This window comes from Lynx canadensis, chromosome D2 (assembly GCF_007474595.2).
Source record: "Lynx canadensis isolate LIC74 chromosome D2, mLynCan4.pri.v2, whole genome shotgun sequence".
NCBI classification, from domain to species: domain Eukaryota; kingdom Metazoa; phylum Chordata; class Mammalia; order Carnivora; family Felidae; genus Lynx; species Lynx canadensis.
Window position 1 is genome coordinate 47,757,782 of NC_044313.2, and position 20,696 is coordinate 47,778,477.

Genomic DNA, 20,696 nt, shown 5'->3' on the forward strand with positions numbered 1-20,696 from the left:
ACTAGCTACTCTGCACTCACTGCTGATGCCCTCCTACTTCCCAGCCGCATCTCCGACCCTGTCTCCATTCTTGCTCTCCTGGGTAAACACTGACTCCCCCCCTCCTGGCCGGTCTGCTCCCTGGTCCCTTCTTCTCTGGATTCCCATCCCCACCTTCCTACTCCAGGGCAGACTTGGTGCCTTGAGCAGCCACCCAGGGCAGAGCCCCCCTCCGGGCTTTTGCTGACCTCATACTTACGTAACAAAGTAATGAATTAAATTATATTTCGGGGCGCCTGGGTGGTTCAGTCAGTTGAGTGTCCAACTTCAGCTCAGGTCATGATCTCACACTCCGTGAGTTCGAGCCCCGCACCGGGCTCTGTGCTGACAGCTCGGAGCCTGGAGCCTGTTTCGGATTCTGTGTCTCCCTCTCTCTCTGCCCCTCCCCTGCTCATGCTCTCTCTCGTCTCAAAAATAAATACAAACATTAAAAATAAAATAAAATAAAATTAAATTAATTAGATTTCATCCTCTCTGGCCCTTCTCCTCTTCATTCACCAAATTAGGCTGAAAGACTATCAGTAGGAAAGCAGCTACCAATTTTAAATACCAAAGTCATTCCCCGAAGGACAGCAAAATCACTAACACGAAGGACAGAATGAATTTCTCTGGTGGTCTGCAAACCTCTTAAGAGCACCAGAACTAGAGGAGCTCCCCCCCCACCACCTTTACCCCCGTATACATGGAGAATGCTGATTTTTCATGTTCCATGTTCCACTTGGCACCAATAATTTAAATCAGCCATCATGACAGTGAATAATTTTATTGTTAGGTTTATCAGAAAGACTTGTATTACAGGCAATTTCTGATAGGTAATTTTATTAGAGCCAGAGATGATCATTTCTTCTAGAAAAACAAACCTCTGAGGTTAGAACGGAAGACAATGAAAAACATAGATTTCACTTTATAATTTACTTTTATCAAGCCACCCAGAGCACTTCAATTCTTTTATATGAGTATTACTTTAATGGCGTATAACAGGTCATTAATGGAGAACACACAAGCCCGAAGCCTTTATATCCTGAATCTTTCAGTCAATCAACTTTTCTTAGAATTTTGAAGACATGAAAATAAAAACCACTGTAAATAACAGCACTCACATGCCAGGTACATTTGTGAGGAGGGGCAGCAGTCAACAGTAAGCCTCATATTTTCCAGGTTTCAGCTGAAGTAACTCTCACTGGTTTCTTGGATTTTTATCAATCCTGTTTGGGGGCTGTTTTGCCTTATTGGGCCTAAACGGAGCACAATAGTAAAATACATTAATGATCTCTACTGAGAACATGGCATGAGTGGGTTTCTAACTCTCTAGGGACGTGAGTAGAGCCATAACACATCCCATGACACAGGTGAGTGCCCCTAGTTATCCCTGAGCTGGGCAATTTCATACAATCACTTTGTCTCTGAGGCCGAAGTCTGTGGTTGGATCTTCCTAGCAGCTTCCAGAACAGAAGCCAGGTTTACTTTGTCTCCAAATTCTTTTTCTCGGTGCTCAAGAAGAAGGCCCTGAAAAGAAACAAGAGGAAACATCAGTCCTCACTGTGAGTCACTCGTTCATGACACAGACAATGAGCGGCAGCTTGGGCGGCAGGGACTAGAGATCCAAATCAGGCCTGGCTCTGTTCTTGAAGGGTTCCATTTTGGGGGCGAAGACAGACCAGGGAAGGCTACCTCACAACGGCTGGACTGTACAAGCAGCACAGTCAGGAGTGAAGGAGGGAGTCAGGAGTGATTAAACAGAGTGGGGTGACCAGGGAAGGCTCTACAGATAGAAGTGAAGTAAACGAACATGCCGGGAAAAGAGAGTTTCCGCAGGATGAGCTTCCAGAGAAACAAAAAGCCTCAAGGTGTGGAGGTGGAGCTCTGAGGTCAGGCTTTGGCAGGGGTTGAATGAGCATCTGAAAAGGGAGACAGACCCTCTTTTCAGTTTTCCTAAGAAACCAGAGGCCGCTCCTGATACTGTGAAGCAAAATGCTCTGAGACACAGTATACCAAGGTACCCTAAAGTGGTAAAAAACATAAAACAGCGTGTTTGAGATCAGTATCGAGGAATCCTTGTTAACAAGTTCTTTGACCCATGACATCAGGGAACTCAACCAAAACAATAAATAAATAAACAAACAAATATGTTTGCTGTACCATTATTCATACAGACTTTTTAATTTTATTAAAAAAAATTTTTTAACGTTTATTTATTTTTGAGAGAAAGGGACAGAGCATGAAGGGGAGAGGGGCAGAGAGAGAGGGAGACACAGAATCTGAAGCAGGCTCCAGGCTCTGAGCTGTCAGCACAGAGCCCGACGTGAGGCTCAAACTCACAAACCGTGAGATCGTGACCCGGGCTGAAGTCGGATGCTCAACCGACTGAGCCACCCAGGCGCCCTGGTACAAACTTTTTAAAAAAACAGAAAGTCCCACCACACTGTGGTGACCACAGGGAAACAGATCGGGAAGCTCTATTTACATGTTTAATAAAGCGGTATATGCAGACACTACAAATACTGAGGAAGAATATGTGATGACGTGGAAAATGTTCATGATACACCATTAAATGAAAAAAAGAGTACCTCGTTTAGTAAGACACCATTTTCTAAACTAAACAGAATAAAAGGCCTCTCAGCTCAGCTCTGTGCTGTTCTAATGGGTTGTGCATGGTGGCTGAGCTGACAGAATGGCTCTCCTCACTTTCTGTGGGGTTTTCAAATTTGCTATGTTGAAAACACATTACTTCTTTAAAGTAAGTGTGCTTTAAAGACTATTATTCCAAAGGAAATCCCCACTGAGTGGCTGCTGGCTCAGTGGGACCGCAAAAACTCTGCCCTCAAGAAACACAGAGGTAGGGGCGCCCGGGTGGCTCAGTCAGTTAAGTGTCTGACTCTTGATCTCAGCTCAGGTCTTGATCTCAGGGTCGTGAGTTCAAGCCCCGCATTGGGCTCCGTGCTGGGCGTGAAGCCTACTTGAACAAAAAAGAAAAGGAAGAAGAAAGAAACACGGAGGCAAGTCCTGAAGCTCTGCCCGCCCAGGCCACCTTCCACCAGGAAGGAAGAAGGCAGGGCCTCGGGAAGCACCAACAAAGTCAAACAACACACCTAGCAACACAGGGAATGTGCCGGCCAGGCTTGGGGAGCCTGTGAGCACCAGATGAGTCACTGCCAGGCAAGAGAAGGCTTCCAGGTGACCTAAGCCCTGCCCTGCAGGCTGAGGGAAGGTAGAGGCAAGGAGGAGGAAAGAATCCCAGAGCGCCAGAGCTGGAAGAAGCTGAGTGACTGAGCCTCTCAGCAGGTGGCCTGAGTGCAAGGGCATCTGGAAGGGGTCTTTGGAGCCACCTCTGAAGAGAGGCTATGGGCAGGGGACCAGTGGGGTCTCTGGAGCAGGACGTATCTGAGTTCCCGAGTTCCATTTCCATTGTACCACTAAGCAGCTGTGTAGCTCTCGGCTGAGTTATTTCAGATCATTCATATTTCACTTCCTTACGTGTAGATGGGAATAAAAATACCTAACATCCCAGATTGCTTGTGAGGAAGATATGAGATCATGTACACGAGGACCCAGAACTAGGAGGCACTTGCTGGCAGCCATGATCACTAAGACACTTTAATATATTTACCAGAAAGGAAGCAAATAGGTTCATGTTAAATCAGACATCAACCCATGCTAGATTCTAATACAGACAAGCAATAGCAGTTACCAAGGTTTAAAAGAAAGAGATTAGAAGTAAAGCTTAAAAATTAAGGATTTCTATTCCCACTAGCTTTTATTCCTCCCATATTGAGAAAAATAAGAAATTATTAAAAAAACATTTTTTTAATGTTTATCTGGGGGGGGGGGGCGCGTGCAACTGGGAGAGGGACAGAGAGAGGGAGACACAGAATCTGAAGCAGGCTCCAGGCTCAGAGCCCGATGCAGGGCTCAAACTCACCAACTGTGAGGTCATGACCTGAGTCAAAGTCGGAAGTTCGACTGACTGAGCCACCCAGGTGCCCAGAAATTATTTCTTATTTTTCTTTAAGTTTATTTATTTATTTGAGAGGCACAGAGAGACAAAGAGGGAGAGAGAGAGACTCTCAAGCAGGCTCCACACCATCAGGGGAGACCCTGACGCGGGGCTCAAACTCTCAAACTGTGAGATCATGACCTGAGCCGAAACCAAGAGCTGGAGGCTAAACCAACTGAGCCACCCGGGTGCCCTGAAGGGTACGCAATTATTAATGTTAGTAGTGAGATTCACCAATGCAGACAATGCCATCTTTTTACAGATGAGGCCAAGTGTTAATGTCATGCCCAAAGTTGGCAGAGACAGGACTTGAGGTCGGGCCACCAGTCAGGGCCCTGAAGCTGCACTCACCTCACCCCACCCCTGCTCTGCATCTGGCAGGCACCTGCTGGCACTGCCTCCCAGCACAGGGGGTCACCAGAGCTCGAGGCTGCCCGTAGTCTCTGCGGAGCACCCAACCACCTGCCTCCTGGGTGCACAGGGTCCCCGTGCTGCCTCTGGATCCTCGGAGCCAGGGCCCAGAGCAGCCTGTCTGCAGAGAAGCCTGTTACGTCTCCGGGGCGGCGCTCCACAGGGAAAAGTGCTGTCGCCTCCCACATTCTGCTACTCCCCCTAATTAGGCCGGTTTCTATTCCTTCTCTTACTTTTCTCTACTGTCCATCCCCGATGGCCTGGGAAAACTGCAAGCTAATACATTCTTGACAGAATAAAAACTCTGCTTCTGTTCAAGTGCAGACGATAGAACTTGACATCAGAAAAGCCGGGTGCAGGCCCTGGCAGTGCTGATGAGCTGTGCTCCTGCGGGTGCTCACCCGCCCCTCTCAGGCCAAGTTACTTGCCTGCGAAAGTTCCGGACCATCTCAGGAAATCACTGTGATGAGTGAGGAGATTCGAGGGTGAGGTGACTCAAGAACAGATGGGTGACAAATGCTAATTCCCCTCCCTCTCCCCTCCCATGCTCCCCGGTTTTCTGGACGGAAAACCACAAGATTCCAAGTACAGGAAGTCACCACCCCCATCAGGGTCTGGTTCCCACAGACACAGACACCCACAGATCCACACGTGAACACAAGGAATTTACCTGCTTTCCTGGCCCCACCACAAAAACTCCCCCAAGGATGAAGCCTTCGCCTTCCAGGTTTCCAGAGAAGCCTCCGTTCCAGGCCCGGAAGAAGTTGTACCAGACACCCAGACGGACAAATCCCATGAACACCATCTTCCGCTTTTGGGGACCGTAGAACTTTTTCTGCAAGAGCGAGAAAGACAGAGCCCCTGTGAGCAGCCCGTATGCCTGCCGCCCCCCAGGAGAAAAGCTTCCCGACAGGACGTTCTCAAAGGCGCAAAGTCTGCTGCTTCACGTCCCCTCCCCGACCCTAACACACACGCGGCTCCTGCCTGGCTGCCCAGGGAAAGACAACCCTGCCAGGGCCAGCTTCCAGCTGTGGGGTGGACCCACACTCGACAAACTCGAGCCCGCTCTGACTCTGACCCCTTGCTAGACATGTGGAGGGCTCTTGTGTCCATAGGGTGGGAACAGTCCGACATCCTGCATGGGTGAGAGCAGAGAGGGGGGAAACACGGCTGCAGTGAATTAAGGGGCTCGTGCCGGCCCTCACCTGCACGGTGCGAGAGCCCAGCAGGGCTGCGGCGATCTCCTAGGCTTCCATGCCCAGGTCACAATTCAGGAAGGGCTCAAGTAACACCCGAGAGGACACCCGTCAAGTGTCCCATCATGCTCTGCCCAGAGGGCTGGGCGAGCCTCTCTGAGTTCAGGGCGGCCGGAAGGGAGGCCAGCCTCCAGCTCCAGGCCAGACATACCCTGGGCCGATGAACTCCCCACACCTGAGTACAAGCCCCACCAGTCCGTGTCCACAGACCCACAGCACACGGACCTTTTCGTCCAGGAAGATTTCTCCTTTGAAGTAAGGCTGGAAGTCCTTCACTTCAGTCCTGATCTGCTCCTTCACCACTGCGTACAGGGGGACTCCCAGCTCGTCCAACTTGGGCTTCAGGGAGGACAGGTCAGCAGCCTCCTGCAGAAGACAGGGAACGTCAGGGGCACAAATTCGGGTGGCTCTGCAGCCAACCGACACCCACTTCCCTACATGCCCAGAGCGTGGCTGGCACTGAATGCAGAAGAACAAAAGCAACAATGCCCAAAACAATTGCGGCCTGTGTAGCCCAGCGTAAGCCTGTCCCAGCTGGGCACGAGGCCTCCATTGTAGGGTGTTAGGTCCCCTCCTCAGCCCAAGCTTCTGGTTTTCTCCACGGTGGGAAGGAGAGGCAAGGCTCCTGTTACAGGCGTCCTAACCATGGCCTGGGGAGCAGCCGATAGCGAAGAGATTGCACCCAGACACGGTCCTCCGCTTGTAGCAGCAACAATGCTTCTCCCCCACCTCATCTCCCAGCCCCTCCCCTGCACTAGACCAAACTAGCGCAGGGGCCTGACAGAAACTCCCCTCCGTCCGGGGGAACAGATGTCTCCGTACCGTCGCTCAACGGGCTCCCCCGACTGCAACACCCTTCCTTTTTCTCCTGCTCCAATCACCACCCCCAGAAAGCCATCCCTGCACTGAAAGTTCTCCCTGGCTAGTGGAGCCTGGACTAGAGCCCCAGCTCTCTGTGGGTACCCAATCTCTCCTGCTTGCGGACTTCTTCAGAACTGAGTCTGTGTATATACCGCCAAGTTGGGCACTGTCACTTAAGTTCCTCACTGTGTCTCATAGTTAGAAACTACATCTTCCGTTTCTTGTAGCCCTCCATGCCCAGCACATGGCTGAAGACGCGGAAGGTACTAGGAACCAGGTGGAAAGATCCGACAGGGAAGGCGGATAGTGGGAGAACACAGCTGAACTGGTAAGTACAGACATCCTGATTCTCGCGAATTACATGCTGGATGAAGAAAGGAAACCACGTGCATCACGGAAAATCTTCACTGTTAACAACAAATCCTTCCCATTTGGTGTCAGAATTAAAGAACTAGCAGCCCACTTGCCTCCAATACAAATGCGGTGCCGTATGGTGGCAACTACCTTTAATCTTTTGTTTTCTAGAACACACACACACACACACACACACACAAAGATAGCTAATGAAGCAGAATTCACCATGATTTATCAAGAGCTTCAGTGAGTATTTTCTGCAAACCTTGCCCTACAGTAGAGAGGACTACAGGTCTGCTGTGGTCAAAGACCACCTGTGTGTGAGACGCAAGGGTTTACTCCTTCTTCCTGGGTCCTTTACTCCGGCGTGTCACTGCATGGAGCCAGGATGTGGAAACTCAGTCACACACCTTCCACACCTCCGCTCTGGGCCACTCAAAAGAACCCAGGCTGCCACCCACCACATGTTTTCCACAAAGTGCTCTGCCAGGCGGAGACCGGGGCACAGGCAAGCAGGTGCTAATTAGGGAGGGCACTGGCTCTTGGCATCTTTTGGGTTTAACTTGCCTTGGGAAATCAAGTCACAACAGGTCTCCATGTTGGTACCATGCTGGTATTTTGAACCAAAAGCCCTGACTTTGGGTTTCACTTCCCATGGTAGGAGGAATAATACCCTCTCAGGATGTCCACATTCTAATCTCAGGAAGCTGTAAATCTGTTTTGTGACATGGCCAGGGGGGTTAGGGCAGCAGATGGTTGCTAACCAGCTGATCTTAAAGGAGACGATCTTGTGTTTTCTGGGTGGCCCCAACCAGTCCTCAAAACGTGTTAGAGGAAAGCAGAGGTCAGTGTCACGGTGTCACAATGCGAGAAAGCCTGGTTGAGTCATCACTGGCTATAAAACGGAAGAAGGGGCCGGGAGCCAAGGAATGTAGATGGCCACTAGAAGCTGGAAAAGGAAAGGAAATGACTTCTCCCCTAGAGCCTCCAGAAGGAATGCAGCCCTGCTGACACCTTCATTTTGGCCCAAGGAGACCAATTTCAGAATTCTGACCTCTAGAACGGTGAGCTAATAGATTTGTGTTGTTTAAAGCCAGCAAGTCTGATAATTTGTTACAGCAGCAACAGAAATGGACACGCCTCACGCAGCAGCGTGACTTTGTCACAACCTCTGTCCCTTACTTTCTTCCTCTGGGAAACAAGCTGTATTTTCCAGGGATACCTGGAGGACACACTGAAGTGCCCCGAATGGGAGGAGATTCTCTGTCAGCCCAGCCACACGAGCAGGACAGAGATCGCAAGGCTGAAAGGAAAGCCTCAGGCTCGGGGAGAACAACTGGATGGAGGATGGCGACGTGGACAGGGCCACGGCCACCACGTGAGAAGCGATGCTGTCTCATTCCCAGTTCTCCCCCAGGCAGGGCTGGCCTCAGAACCTGGGTCTTCTATCACTGTGTGACCAGGACAGGTCACCAAAGCACTCTGGCCCTTGGTTTACCTACCTGTGAAGTGACAAAGCTGGGCCCTACCTCCCCACATCAAGCTTCCTCACTTACTGAGCGGGTTGACGATGGCCTCCCTTTGAAGGGCCAACCTGGAGACCACCCGCTCCGTGAGACCCAAATTTCGCCAAACTCAGGCCAACTGCACCCACACCGTCGGCATCACCGAAATCCCGCTGGGCTCCCCATCCAGTGCCACGAGCACACGGTGAGGCGGCACAGGAGCCATGGCTCTCAGCTGTCCACCGGGCACTCCACGTGGGCTTCCCAAGGAGAGGGGGATGGGCGGGTCCCTTCTAAAGGTGCGACCTTGTGCTTCCCACTGCAGGTGAGGGCTGACCTTGCCCGTACCAGTGACAGTCCAGACGCCGCATTTCAATAAGCAAGTCCTGTGCTGAGCACTGGGAACACACAACTGGACCCGGTCCCCATCCCTGATTAAATGAGAAGATGGTCCCGGACACAGATTGTCCATAAAGGCTTGAGAGAGACAAAAGAGACTCAAGTGTGTTTGCCAACCCCAAGATATGGTGAATTTTCAAATGAACACAAACAGGGAATAAGTCAAAAGAAATACCTAGAGCAAATAACAGTGCTGATCGAAGGTCAGAGTGGGCCTACTGGCCCTTGGTCCTGTCTGGGAATGTGCTGGTCCCGCTGGCTAGGGTGCTTTTCTCCGCACAGGGCCTCCGCGTACTCACCTCTCGACAGAGGAAGCAGCCTGGCCTGCGTACAGCCATAATCACCGCTCCGTTCTTTTCCCAGAGCTCCTTTGCTTTGAAAGTCCTTGGTTCTGAGGAGAAGAAAAGGCGCTTCAGCACCATCACCTCCCAGCCCGGCCCCAACCGGAGGCCAGCTCATAAATGGTACCAGCCCAGCAGATGACTTGGAAATACCAAACAGGAAACGGAGGAAATACTCACCCTTCAGAGGAAAATTAATACAGTGTAAGGGTCCTACTATACCCCCAAAAGGGCCCTCCCTCGTAAAAATCTGTTTGCACACTTGAACATTCCAGACAGGAACATTTCTGGAATACCGGCAAATTCCTTTGCTGGTATCAGTAGACGCTGTCATGATCCTTTAGGACAGACACATGACCAAAACCTGAAAGAAATCTTGCACTTTGATCGAAAAAACCCTAACTCTTTAAAAAAAAAAAAAAAAAAAAGTATTCAAAGGGATTAAGTCAACAGAAATTTCTACAAGAAAAAACTTTTTTTTTTTTTAACGAAAAAACTGTTTGACCTAAATATGTTAACTGCAGTATTATTCACAGGACAGGGCAGAAGATGACCAACGAGGAAACGCCCCAGGGCAGCATGGTTCTGCGGCTCTGGCTGGTCCGTGGTCAGACAGGGCCTGCATCTGGCCGTGTGGCCTCAGGCACGCACCAGCTCCTCCCGAAACCCCGTCTCCTCATAAGTGTGGACACTTAGCGGCTACATGGAGGCTGCAGGGGGCATCAGAAGGTGGGTAGAAAAGTGCCCACCGTCGTGTCTGCTGACAGCGTTAGTGAGGGCTCAGCAAGCAGGAGCCCCTGTTGCAGGGGCTCCGAGAAACCTCAGAGGGAACCACGTGCCTCTGGGATGTTATGTGAGGAAAAGGAGCGGGGTGGGTCTGCAGTCAGGTGAGACTGGGAAGCCTCGAGTTGAACGCAGCAAACGGGTGTCCCTCTGCAGGGCTTCTCAGCCCTCCTCCGAGGCGATCCCCCCCCCGCGACTATCTTCCTCACTTACTGAGCGGGTTGACGATGGCCTCCCTTTGAAGGGCCAACCTGGAGACCACCCGCTCCGTGAGACCCAAATTTCACCAAACTCAGGCCAACTGCACCCACACCGTCGGCATCACCGAAATCCCGCTGGGCTCCCCATCCAGTGCCACGAGCACACGGTGAGGCGGCACAGGAGCCATGGCTCTCAGCTGTCCACCGGGCACTCCACGTGGGCTTCCCAAGGAGAGGGGGATGGGTGGGTCCCTTCTAAAGGTGCGACCTTGTGCTTCCCACCCCTCCATGTACTTCCCACCCCTCCATGTACGTCTGCACCGCAGGTGAGGGCTGACCGTGCCCGTATCAGTGACAGTCCAGACGCCGCATTTCAATAAGCAAGTCCTGTGCTGAGCATCAGAACAAGGAACTGCATACACAGTGTTTTTCAAATGTGTTTGACCCAGGAACTCCTTTTTTTGTGAAGCTCCAAGAGACTACAAGAGAAAGCGAAAAACACTCTTGGTAAGAAAAAGCTAAAATGTAAAATATCATGTCCAACAAGATCACAACGGCATACTGTGTACACAGGGGAAGGGATGTGCAAAAGTAAAAATGATTACTGTGTGGGGGCAATGGGATTATCGGTAAATTTTAAAATGCTTTAGAATGCTTTAGATTTTTCCTAATGTTGTTATAGTGCCTTTTCAATTAAAAAAAAAAAAAAAAAGTGAGAGAGAGCCAGGGCCCTTTTATGAGAAAAAAATGAGGAAGCCTGCATCCCAGCACCTTGGAAAAGTACTGAGGCCAGTGGGGTCAGGGCTCACCCTTCTCCAGCGTTTTCAGGTCTATGTCCTCCAGATACTCCAGAGTCGCTCTCCGGGACTTGGGCAGAAACACGTCCGTGTTGGCCAGGAACAGTGCCAAGGCAGCCGCCCCCAGGGCCCCGGCGCCAATGGACCACATCCCCATGGTGAAGAAGCTCGGATCCTGGAGGAAAGACATTTCTGGAGATTGAGAGGAAGGAGATGTTACTGCTCTCACGTCGAGAGAGAGCTGGAACCTGCTTTCCGGACAAGCCTCCCTCGGGCAGCCAACCAGGAGGCCTGAAGCAGGGAGAGGGGTGCGGCCGTGTCAGAGTCAGGACCAGACCAGGGCTGCGGGGCACCTGCTGGCGCAAGAGCTTGCGGGATACAAGGGACACACGGAGGTCCCTGCCGCAGGGAGCTGGCTGGTGGGTCAGGCACGAGAACAGAGATAGGACAGCCCTCTAAGATGCCTCTCTGGCTGTTGCTTCTCCCAGGCCCAAGGCTGCAGCCTCCCGACTGTGTGGTGTGTCCGTGCTGGGTCCCCTGGCGGCAGCCTCCTTCCTCATTCCCCTCTGTGTCGGTGCCTGCTTTTCCCTCACAGTCTGGGAATCTGGGCTCCTATCTCCCTGGGGAGGGGCAGCCTTCTCTTCCTTGATCAAAGGATACTCAGTACACCAATCACACTGTTTTGTTATCTTATCCTTCTCCCCCTTTGGTTTGTGACTCCCTCAGAAACAGAGACCATACTATTCCTCCAGCCAGACAGTGCCCAGCAGGGCCTCACTCCTGGTAGGCAGGCGATCTCAGTGCATTTCTCTCAACGGCAAACAGCTTTATATTTCCTCCATTAAACAGATAAAACAGGCTCACGGTGAAAATAAAACAGAAATCAAAAAAGAATACATAAAACCATAGTCGGCAGCAAAGTAAATATCCCCTGAATATCTACCAGCTATGAAACGACACAGTTCAACGGAGAGGGCCACTGCTGAACACCCGTGTCCAGCCTGACGTTCTCCACCCTGTGAACAGAGCTACACGGATGTCTGCTGAAGGAAGGGGAGTGGACCGAGAGAGCGGGCGTCGTGTAAGAAAGGGCATGGCGCCAGGCGTCTGCTTCAGAGGGGCTGCCAAAAGATGTCTGCGTGGGGCACGGGGCTCTGCGACTGAAATGGGAGTTCCGCTCGGGTCCCGTAGAACCCAGCCTTGTTCCCAGCTCAGTCCCGGGTGCCTCCCTACGGCTTCCTCCGGTTGGGGAGCCCTGTGCTTCTGTGCGGGAGCCCCTGGAAGCAGCCCACCCCTTGGGTAGCAGGTACCCCAGCTGGCCTCCCTTCTCCCGACAACTGCTTAAAACACGTGTTCTCATGGTCCTCCTGCCAACCCAGGGTCTTATACTGGGGCCTTCCTCCCAAAGCGCCCCCATGATGTGTGCCGAGATCACCGGGTATAGACCGGTGGTGTGCGTGCGGCCCACCTAACCAAAGACTTGCGTCTTCCCTACAGTGCTTGGCTGGGGAGGAGATTTCTCCAAAGGACTGAGCGGAGTCCCAGAAATCCACATGCCACCGCCCAGGGGCAGGCTCTGAGGGGTCCACTGCCATGAGGTGGGGTTGGGAGTCATTTGGTGGTGATGACTGGGAAGACAGGGTAGGCCAGGCTTGTGTTAGGCCAATGTGAAAAGTTCAGATTTGAGTTAAAAAACAAAAGGGAACTTCCAGGCAGGGGGTGGGGGTGGAGGGTGGCGAGGAGGAATGACCAAATGAAAACAGCATTTCTGAAAGAGGAATTTGGAAGGGGAAAAAGAAGGGGAGGCTGGTGTGTGTGCTGGGGGAGGGGGGCTGCTGAGGCACCTCTCTCACGAGGGACAGGAGCCCAGAGAGAGGAGTTTCTTCCCGCTTCACCACTCACTGTGGCCCCCTGGCTGGAAGCACTGGCGTCACACTGCAATGCAGACCTCACCCCTTAGTTCAGAACTAAGGAGTCATCAAGCGCATTTTCATCAGACCAGGCAGTGTTCACATGCACACCAAAGTCTGAGGAGCACTGTCTCAGAGCAAAGAATTCATGGTTTTGCACTTGGTTGGCAGGAAGCCATGGAATAAAGAACAGTGACAAGGGCAGGCTGGCTTGGGAGAGCTGCGCCCTCTGGTCTCTCAGCTCACTGTGGGGGACAGAGGGGCTCACCGGTGAGCACAAGTCCATGCCTCTGCCTGGAATGTCCTCCCTCATCTGTTCTGCCCCTCAGGACTTGGACGCCTCCTCAAGAAGGCTTCCTGGATGCTCTGCCTACCCTGGCTGCCACCCGCAAGAGATGCTCGGTCCCCCTCACCTCGCCTCTGTGACACTTCCGATGTGCTCCACCCAAGATATGGACCTATGTACCTTTGACTCTGTCCCTCAGCTTGTGTCTGAAATGCCATGCCCAGCATGGTGCCTGCTTGGTACACAGCGGGCTCTCCATAATTGTGCGCTCGGATGAACTCAACGGAACCAAATGATGACGACAGCGACTTATGGAAAACCCAAGTTCTTGGGCCAAGCAGGAAAGAACCTTCCACAGGCCAGCTTCCAATTCTTTTATGAAGCAAAGTTACACATTACTCGATTATAATTCGCAGAACAATTGGGGGAATTCACGCAACAACCACAGCTCTCGCCTGCCTGCTGTAAACAGGAGACTCCCCAGAGCCTGGAACAATTTCTGCACCTTTACGTGCATCCCAAACATCCCTGGATTTCTGACATATGTGGATGACTCGGGAGCATATGGCATGGTTTCTGATCACAGATCTGATACCAGTTCTGAACAGTTCACAACCACCAGCTTACATCCCCCCTGCAAGGGACTCGCTTCAACTCTTGAAACACTTCAGTGCGCTGCAGGAAGTCCAGGGATCCTTACGTTCAGCTCTACCTCCCCCCAACACACCCCTGCTGCTCTTAGAGGCCAACGGGCTCCATCTTCCCACCCACAGCCAGTCAGCCTGTTTGCTTGCGACTGCAAGGGAACAGGACTCAATGAGACTCAACATCTATTTCCAAACATTTATTCAGCACCGACCTGTTTGATAAATGGCAATTTGGGAGGACACACAACTAAAAGATACCCAGTCCTCGAGGACACACAGGCCTAGCACGCAGACAACAGAAATTCAAGCGGCAAGGTGAGGCAGCTTGGGCAAGGTGTGAACATGAAGCGATGGGGAATGAAAGCCAGCTCCATCCGATCTGGGAAGCCAGAGAAGCACCCAGAAGGAAGTGGCTTTGGAGCTGGCGTAGGACTCGGGGCGGGGGGGCAGGATGGAAGGGCTGGGCCCCGTCTGGGCTGAATAAGCCTGGGAGAGACCAGGCAGGCTAGCGGTGGCTCTCAGTGCTCAAGGCACACCAAGAAGGCAAACTTCCATGAACCAAAGGCCCCTGACCCCCCTACCTCCAGTTCAAGAGCTGGAATACAAGATGTGGGATTCAAAACCCCCAGGAGTATGGTTTACCACCCCATCCCCACCTCAGGCCCCCACCCAGGAAGTCTGAGCAGAGAACCGTCCCTTTGAGGAGCATGGACCTCACTCTCAGGCCTTCCAGCACTAAGATGTGAGAGCAGCAGTAACTCCAGAGGGGAGTCGGGCCTCTCCACGAACATCCGCCCCCAGTGGGCCTCTGGCAGCAGGCTCTTCTGCGAGGGGGGGTGGGCGGTGGGGGTGGGGTTGTGCTGGAGGAAGGGGTGAAAATTGGCTCCCGGAAACACCTAGAGAATGTGCAGGCCCAGCCCCTCGGCCAAGCCCCCTGAGCTACAAAGCAATCCCCATCCCGGCACGTCTTGGAGCAGGTAGCACTCCAACTCTCTGCCGAGCGAGACTGACTGGGAATCCTGAACCACAGCGATTCCCACGACAAAAAGAGGGGAGGGGGCGGGGGACCTTACTCTCCAAACAGAACAAAGCATTTTCACATGGGCCTCTAAGGCCAGTGCGAGAGATGGGAAAGCCCGTAAACCAGACTTTATTTAGTGTCACTTGACACTCATGGCCTAATTCCACTCACTCAACAGTCTTATGATGCAGACATTACCCTGTTTTATGGCTGACAACACTGAATTCAGAGAAGCTCAGGACACTCTGCAGTGTCACAGAGCCGGCAGGCAGCAGTACTGGGACCTGGACCCAGACCGCTGGGTCTCTCGAGCTGCGTACGCTGCCTCCCCACACATTCATTTGTGCGTTTCTGAGGGTCAAGGGGCAGGATCCCCTTTGTCTTAAAGAGCATTAAAAAAGATGGACTTTTTTGTTTCAGTCCTCAAATGCAGCCAAACCATTAAAGGAAATTTACCACATGACAGATGTCCCTTCTCTGTCCTCCCCGTCCTACCCCCATCCATTAAGGGAAAAGTCAGTTTCCCTAAGAGGTAATAGCAAGGCTGTTTACAGAAGCCAGCCCCAACCTGCCCCAGCCCCCACCTGCCCCGGCTTCAGTACTCCTCTCCCACTGCGGGACTTATCTCGTCCAGTCCTCTCCCAAAGAAGAAGGTGAAGAGTGATAAGCCCACAGACAAACAACAGCTGTGGCAGCCCAGAGCAGCAGCTCTGGTGAGGGAAAAAGCACGGCGGTCAGGGGACAAGACCCAGCTGGGCTCCCGAGGCCAAACTGGGGCGATCCCTCCCTTGGCCCCATTTTCCTTATCCCAAAATGAGGTGGGGGGTGGTTTGCCAAGGTGGGTGCTGAGGCTCCTTATAGCACTCCAGTGCCATCATGTGGGTCTACAAAAACAGCTCACTTTGGAGTCTGCACATATCTTGGGTCTGTATCAGAACTCTATCCCCTGCTCCCCCATTTCAGCTTCTAGAGTGTTTCTTCCCTGCAGCCCAGGACTCCACAAGCCACTCCCTGCCCATGGCCCCTTCTCCCCAGCCTCCGTAGTGCAAACCTGGGAGCGGGGCACTCACCATCTGCAGCTTGCACACTCCAGGCTCCTGCCAACAAAGAGGCTGACCCAGCAGGAGCAGGCAGGAATCAGGCTGCAGGGGAGGGCCGGAGGCGGGGCTCTGGAGTCCCGCCTATGGCCCCAAGCTCGCTCACTCACACGACAGGCAGGATCAGGCCACCCAGAAACCCTGGGGCTCCTTCAGCTGTTAATACTCAATCTCCAGAAAACATCATGGAGAGCTGCCAAGGCCCCCAGCCCTTCAAATAGCTGAACAAACTTTGAGTCACTTGCAGTCATGCAGACCGTAACATTTATCAAGTGCCAGCAGACCCTCCCTACTATCCGGTGCAGACTAAGGAGGTGAAGCCCTCAACGCGGCCCATGCCTCACACTAACTGAAATCCAAGGGAGACGTCCCCTTTTCCACTCGCCCCGTTCTTCACCCTACACCCAGGCGGTCAGCCGGCACCACTGAGGCCCCTCACTAGCTATCTGTCCTCTAGGCCTCCTAGACTTCCCTTCTTGTTCCTCTGCGTAGGTGACTCCTCTAACCCCCACCTGTTCCCGAGCGACCTCACCTAACTCCCAGCGCTTCACCCCCACCCCTTGGTATTGACTTCCAGGTTCCTACTGCTGTTCCCGACTTAAAGTTTGCACTTGGGGGTTCCATAGGTCATCTCTGTTATATCACGTCCAAAACTGACATCCACTACAGTCCGTTTTTCTTCTGGAGTTCCCTAGCTCAGTGAATGACAGGCACCCAGCCGACTGCTCAAGCCAGAAGCTGAGAGCCACACTCATTCTCCCTTGTCACCCGCATCTAATCTGGCCTGTGCAACGTGTCTGACACTCATCCTCTCCTCAGCCTCTCTGTGCTCAGGACCCTGTTACCCTGTGCTGGCCTCCCTCAGTAACCACAGCACAGAACAGGCTTGGCTCGAGCTAGGTCCCCTACCGCTTCCTCTCCATGCTGCAACCAGAGTGACTGTAAAACACCTTGACCTGCTCGCATCCCTGCCTTGCTTCTGGGCTCTCACAACTACTCGGCACAGCTGACGGGACCCTTCACAGCTTAGCTGCGGTCCACCATGCTGACCACTCCCTGTGCAAGAACGATAACATGTCTTGTTAGGCCTCCAAACTGTGGCTCGTGTTGTTTCCTTTGCCCAGAATGACCCTCCCCCGCCCCGTGCCAACTATGTAAAGGCCTAGCACAAATAACACTCTGTCCCAAAGCGTCTTCCTGAATGCCCCAACAATCAACTGTTCCCTCACCTCTGACTATATAGCATGCATGCTCGTGGAGACACATACAGACCTTTGCACACTGCACAAGCAAACGGACTTAGTGTATTTTAGCTATTGGCATGTCTGTTTACACAATATGCTGGAGCAATCTGAGGGCAGGGCTGTTGTCTCATTCACTCCCACATCCCCGACATTTAACACAATTCCTGGTAATCAGTAGGTATTCAATGTCTAACGAAATTATCTGAACGCTATTTTTTTTTTTTAATTTTTTTTTCAACGTTTTTATTTATTTTTGGGACAGAGAGAGACAGAGCATGAACGGGGGAGGGGCAGAGAGAGAGGGAGACACAGAATCGGAAACAGGCTCCAGGCTCCGAGCCATCAGCCCAGAGCCTGACGCGGGGCTCAAACTCACGGACCGCGAGATCGTGACCTGGCTGAAGTCGGACGCTTAACCGACTGCGCCACCCAGGCGCCCCTGAACGCTATTTTTTAAACTCCACGTTGGAACTGATTTGGAGTCACCCAATTTCAGCTCCGTACCAGAAAGTAATTTTGGACAGGGCTGGCTTGACCTTAAATAAAACACTCAAGCCTGGGGTTTAGGTGATCTTAGGTTGGGTCATAGTTCTGCCGCTCAACGGCAAGGCGATCTGACGTAAGCTATAAAGACTCTGTGTACAGACAGAGGAAGGAACTAGCAAATCTATGAGGTTGCCCCAGTTCGGAAGTCCGAAGACGCTAAAGTAACCGCACAGTTGCAACTCCAGAGCTCTGATGTCCAGAAAGCCATGGAGGCACCTGCTGCTACCGCTCTCCTGCTGGGCGTGCACATTCTCACTCTCTGCTTCCCCAGGCCTAATTCCTGCCTGTTCAAGGAGCCGCCTCTGGGCAGGAACTGATAAAGTCTTCATAAAACAAAGTATCAGCATTGGGTGGGATAATTCATGCCTGAAACAAGTAGAGACAACATATTCTATATGGAGAGGGTACACCTGCCCAGCCCAGCCCCACCCAGGGAATCCTTCCTCCCCAGAATGAGCTGGTCTGAGATAGGCCAGAAGGAAGAAAGGGCTGCTGAGGAAGACAAAGGAAACTAATAGTGCACATGGGTCTCCTTGCCTCCAGCTCTCAGTGAACGAGGCTGGAAAGGATGCTTCATCTTCCTTCTTTGCTTTCCCGTCCCCTCTCCTTCCCTTAGAGCTCTGGTTCAGCCCCTCCTTCACTGAGCAAATGAGGAAACTAAGGCCCAGAGAAGGGGCTAGCTAGTCGGAGGTCACATGGGGGAGGGCTAGTCAGTGGCTGTGCTGGGTCTGGGTCTTCCAACTCCCAATCCATGATTATTTATCCTCCATTGGACACCCCTGTAAAGCTGGAACAGTGGAGGGTGGGGAGGGGGGTCAGGGTTCAGAAAGGCAGGGGAGCGGTAAGGTTCCTGAATCTGCTTGCTGGCCTGAAGAAGGCTGAAAGCCAAATTGCAACTGAACAGGGCCCGGGAAATCTGTGGCTAGAGAGTATACCTATCCTTCCCAGGCCCAGTGCTTTGCAAGCAGCTTATAATCCAAAGCCAAATGTTTCTATAAGGGTCACACAGCTCATTCTCAGCTGAGTGGCCACTGTGCACCTCTCCTCCCCACAGTAACAAGGTCCTGTCAATTCTGGATGACACAGGCACAGGCTTGAAAATACCAGTTTAGCAGCCTGGTGACATGGGTACCGCAGGGCCCCATGAGCAGTAGGGGATGCGCTCCCACCCACCCTTGTCATCAAGGACCACGGACCTAGCCACTTGCAGTGAGCTCTCACCTACCTGCCTCAGTCTCCAACTTCCCGCTGGGCTCCTCGGGGTGACTGTCTGCCCAGCTGTGGCCCAGGCGTCCTCACAGGTGCCAGAGTCAGGAAGTTCTGAATAGATGCTGAAGGCAGAAGAAGAGGATAAAATCAGTTACTGGGAAACTTTGAGACAAAGACAAATCCTCTAATCGGTGACTGAAGCTACAGAGGTGCCCCCAAAAGTGTGGCCATTCTGCCCCTTGCTTGCACGGCCTCCTAACTGGGCTCAGGACACTAGCTCTATCAAGTCATATGGGGGTGGCTGGAAGGGCAAGGAGGATACCACAAAAGACCCTGGGCTTTTGGACAAAAATCCTGGGTTTTCATTCTTTGAGAGGTCACCTTGTCCCTCAGCATCTCTTTCCTAAACAAGGGAACTTTTAAAGAGTTATCAGGAAGAATACACACAGACACACATATCTACACAATAAAGTAGCGCAGAATTTAACGTATTATCTTTCTCTTCTTTGCAAGGCTCAGATTCACTTGGGTCTGAGGGCAGATCATTTGAAGAACACAAAACACTGAAGGACTTCTCCAGCTGTGCTCCCCCAGCTGTGTCAGTACAGACCTGCCTCCGGGAAAAAGTTCTAGGTCTGGAGGGAAACCTGGTGTGTCTCAGGCCCCTTTGGCCTAACTGCCCACTCTACAGTGCTGTGCCCCTCCTGCAGCCTGTCTGCACTAACAGCACCAGAGAAGGCAAAGGGCACTGTCCACGTGTTACTGTCCTGTGCCAGAGGCCACTGAAATCAGAGATGAGGCTGGGTCCCTCAGCCTCTGGATAATTATTGCCACACAAGCCTCAGCAGAGCGAGACCTGGAGTGTCTCAGCTCAACATTTCACAATGAGACAAGAACTCAGCTTGCAGTTTCAAGATCCAGAATTCTAGTCCTAACCAAATTTTCTGAGAACCAATTAAGGGACACAAGCTGATAAGACAATCATCAGAAATGTCTTCTGTACCCCTAGGGAACAATGCATAAGATCTCAATGAAAGGGCATACCCTTAAACAGGCAGGGGATATGGCAAGAGCCACACCAAGAGGAACTGAAATCTAAATCAAATTCCTACAGGTTGGAGAACCTGAACAAGGCATTGTTTTCGCAACAATAAAACGGGAATGATTTCCCGAATTACCTTCTACAGGGTTGTAAGAATCCAAAGATTAAATGTCCGGATGGCGCTTTGTAAGCTATCTCACAAAGAGTGACGTACATATGATGTATAACTCTTACTCATTTCTAGATTAGTCAATCGTCGCCCCAAAAATGTTGTTTGTACATGAACGAAATGGAGGGCTTCCGATGACTGGGTATGTTCCAAGGAGTCAGGGTTTGCACTCTACATCCCCATTCTCGGGCTCCAGGACTGGGCTGGAGCAGAAGCATGCAAACTAGCATCCAAGCTGGCTCCTGGACAATGTTTTTCAAAATAAATCCTAAGCGATTCTTTTCTTTCTTTTTTTTTTTTTTAAATCATCTGCCAAGCTCAAAGGAAAATAGATTAAAATAAACAAAACTGAAGTCTAGGTAAGAGCTGCAGAAACATCATTCATAAGGAAAAAAAAAAAAAAGCCCAGAGTCCGCTGGGTCTGAACCCCAATCCAGCTTCTGGACTCCCGGGGGGTGGTCCCTCCCCAGAGCCCTTGTCAGGCTGGACCTTAACCATCTTTTCTCCATCTCCCTCACCTCCCCACCCCTGCAACAATCTCGAGACTGTCAGATCGGTGCCTTGTTGGTCTTTTCATTCCTAGAC

The 20,696-nt window shown here is 51.9% G+C and overlaps 1 protein-coding gene across 6 annotated transcripts in view; it reads right to left on the bottom strand.

Annotated features, from left to right (window-relative positions):
- Positions 1-783: 783 nt before the first annotated feature.
- PRXL2A (peroxiredoxin like 2A) overlaps positions 784-20,696 on the bottom strand; it is a 47,814-nt gene continuing 27,901 nt past the window's right edge. For 2 of the 6 annotated variants that reach the window (XM_030334571.2, XM_030334572.2), the window contains exons 2-7: positions 18,917-19,022; positions 10,953-11,132; positions 9,119-9,210; positions 5,926-6,066; positions 5,115-5,279; positions 784-1,545 (exon numbers count right to left, since the gene is read on the bottom strand). In XM_030334571.2, the coding sequence (XP_030190431.1) occupies positions 1,432-1,545; positions 5,115-5,279; positions 5,926-6,066; positions 9,119-9,210; positions 10,953-11,130 (690 nt within the window). In that variant the 5' untranslated portion in view covers positions 11,131-11,132; positions 18,917-19,022 and the 3' untranslated portion in view covers positions 784-1,431. Of the gene's footprint in view, positions 1,546-5,114; positions 5,280-5,925; positions 6,067-9,118; positions 9,211-10,952; positions 11,133-15,874; positions 15,980-18,916; positions 19,023-20,696 lie in introns of those variants that run through there. The other 4 variants (XM_030334574.1, XM_032595142.1, XM_030334570.1 and 1 more) reach the window with 3 other exon arrangements.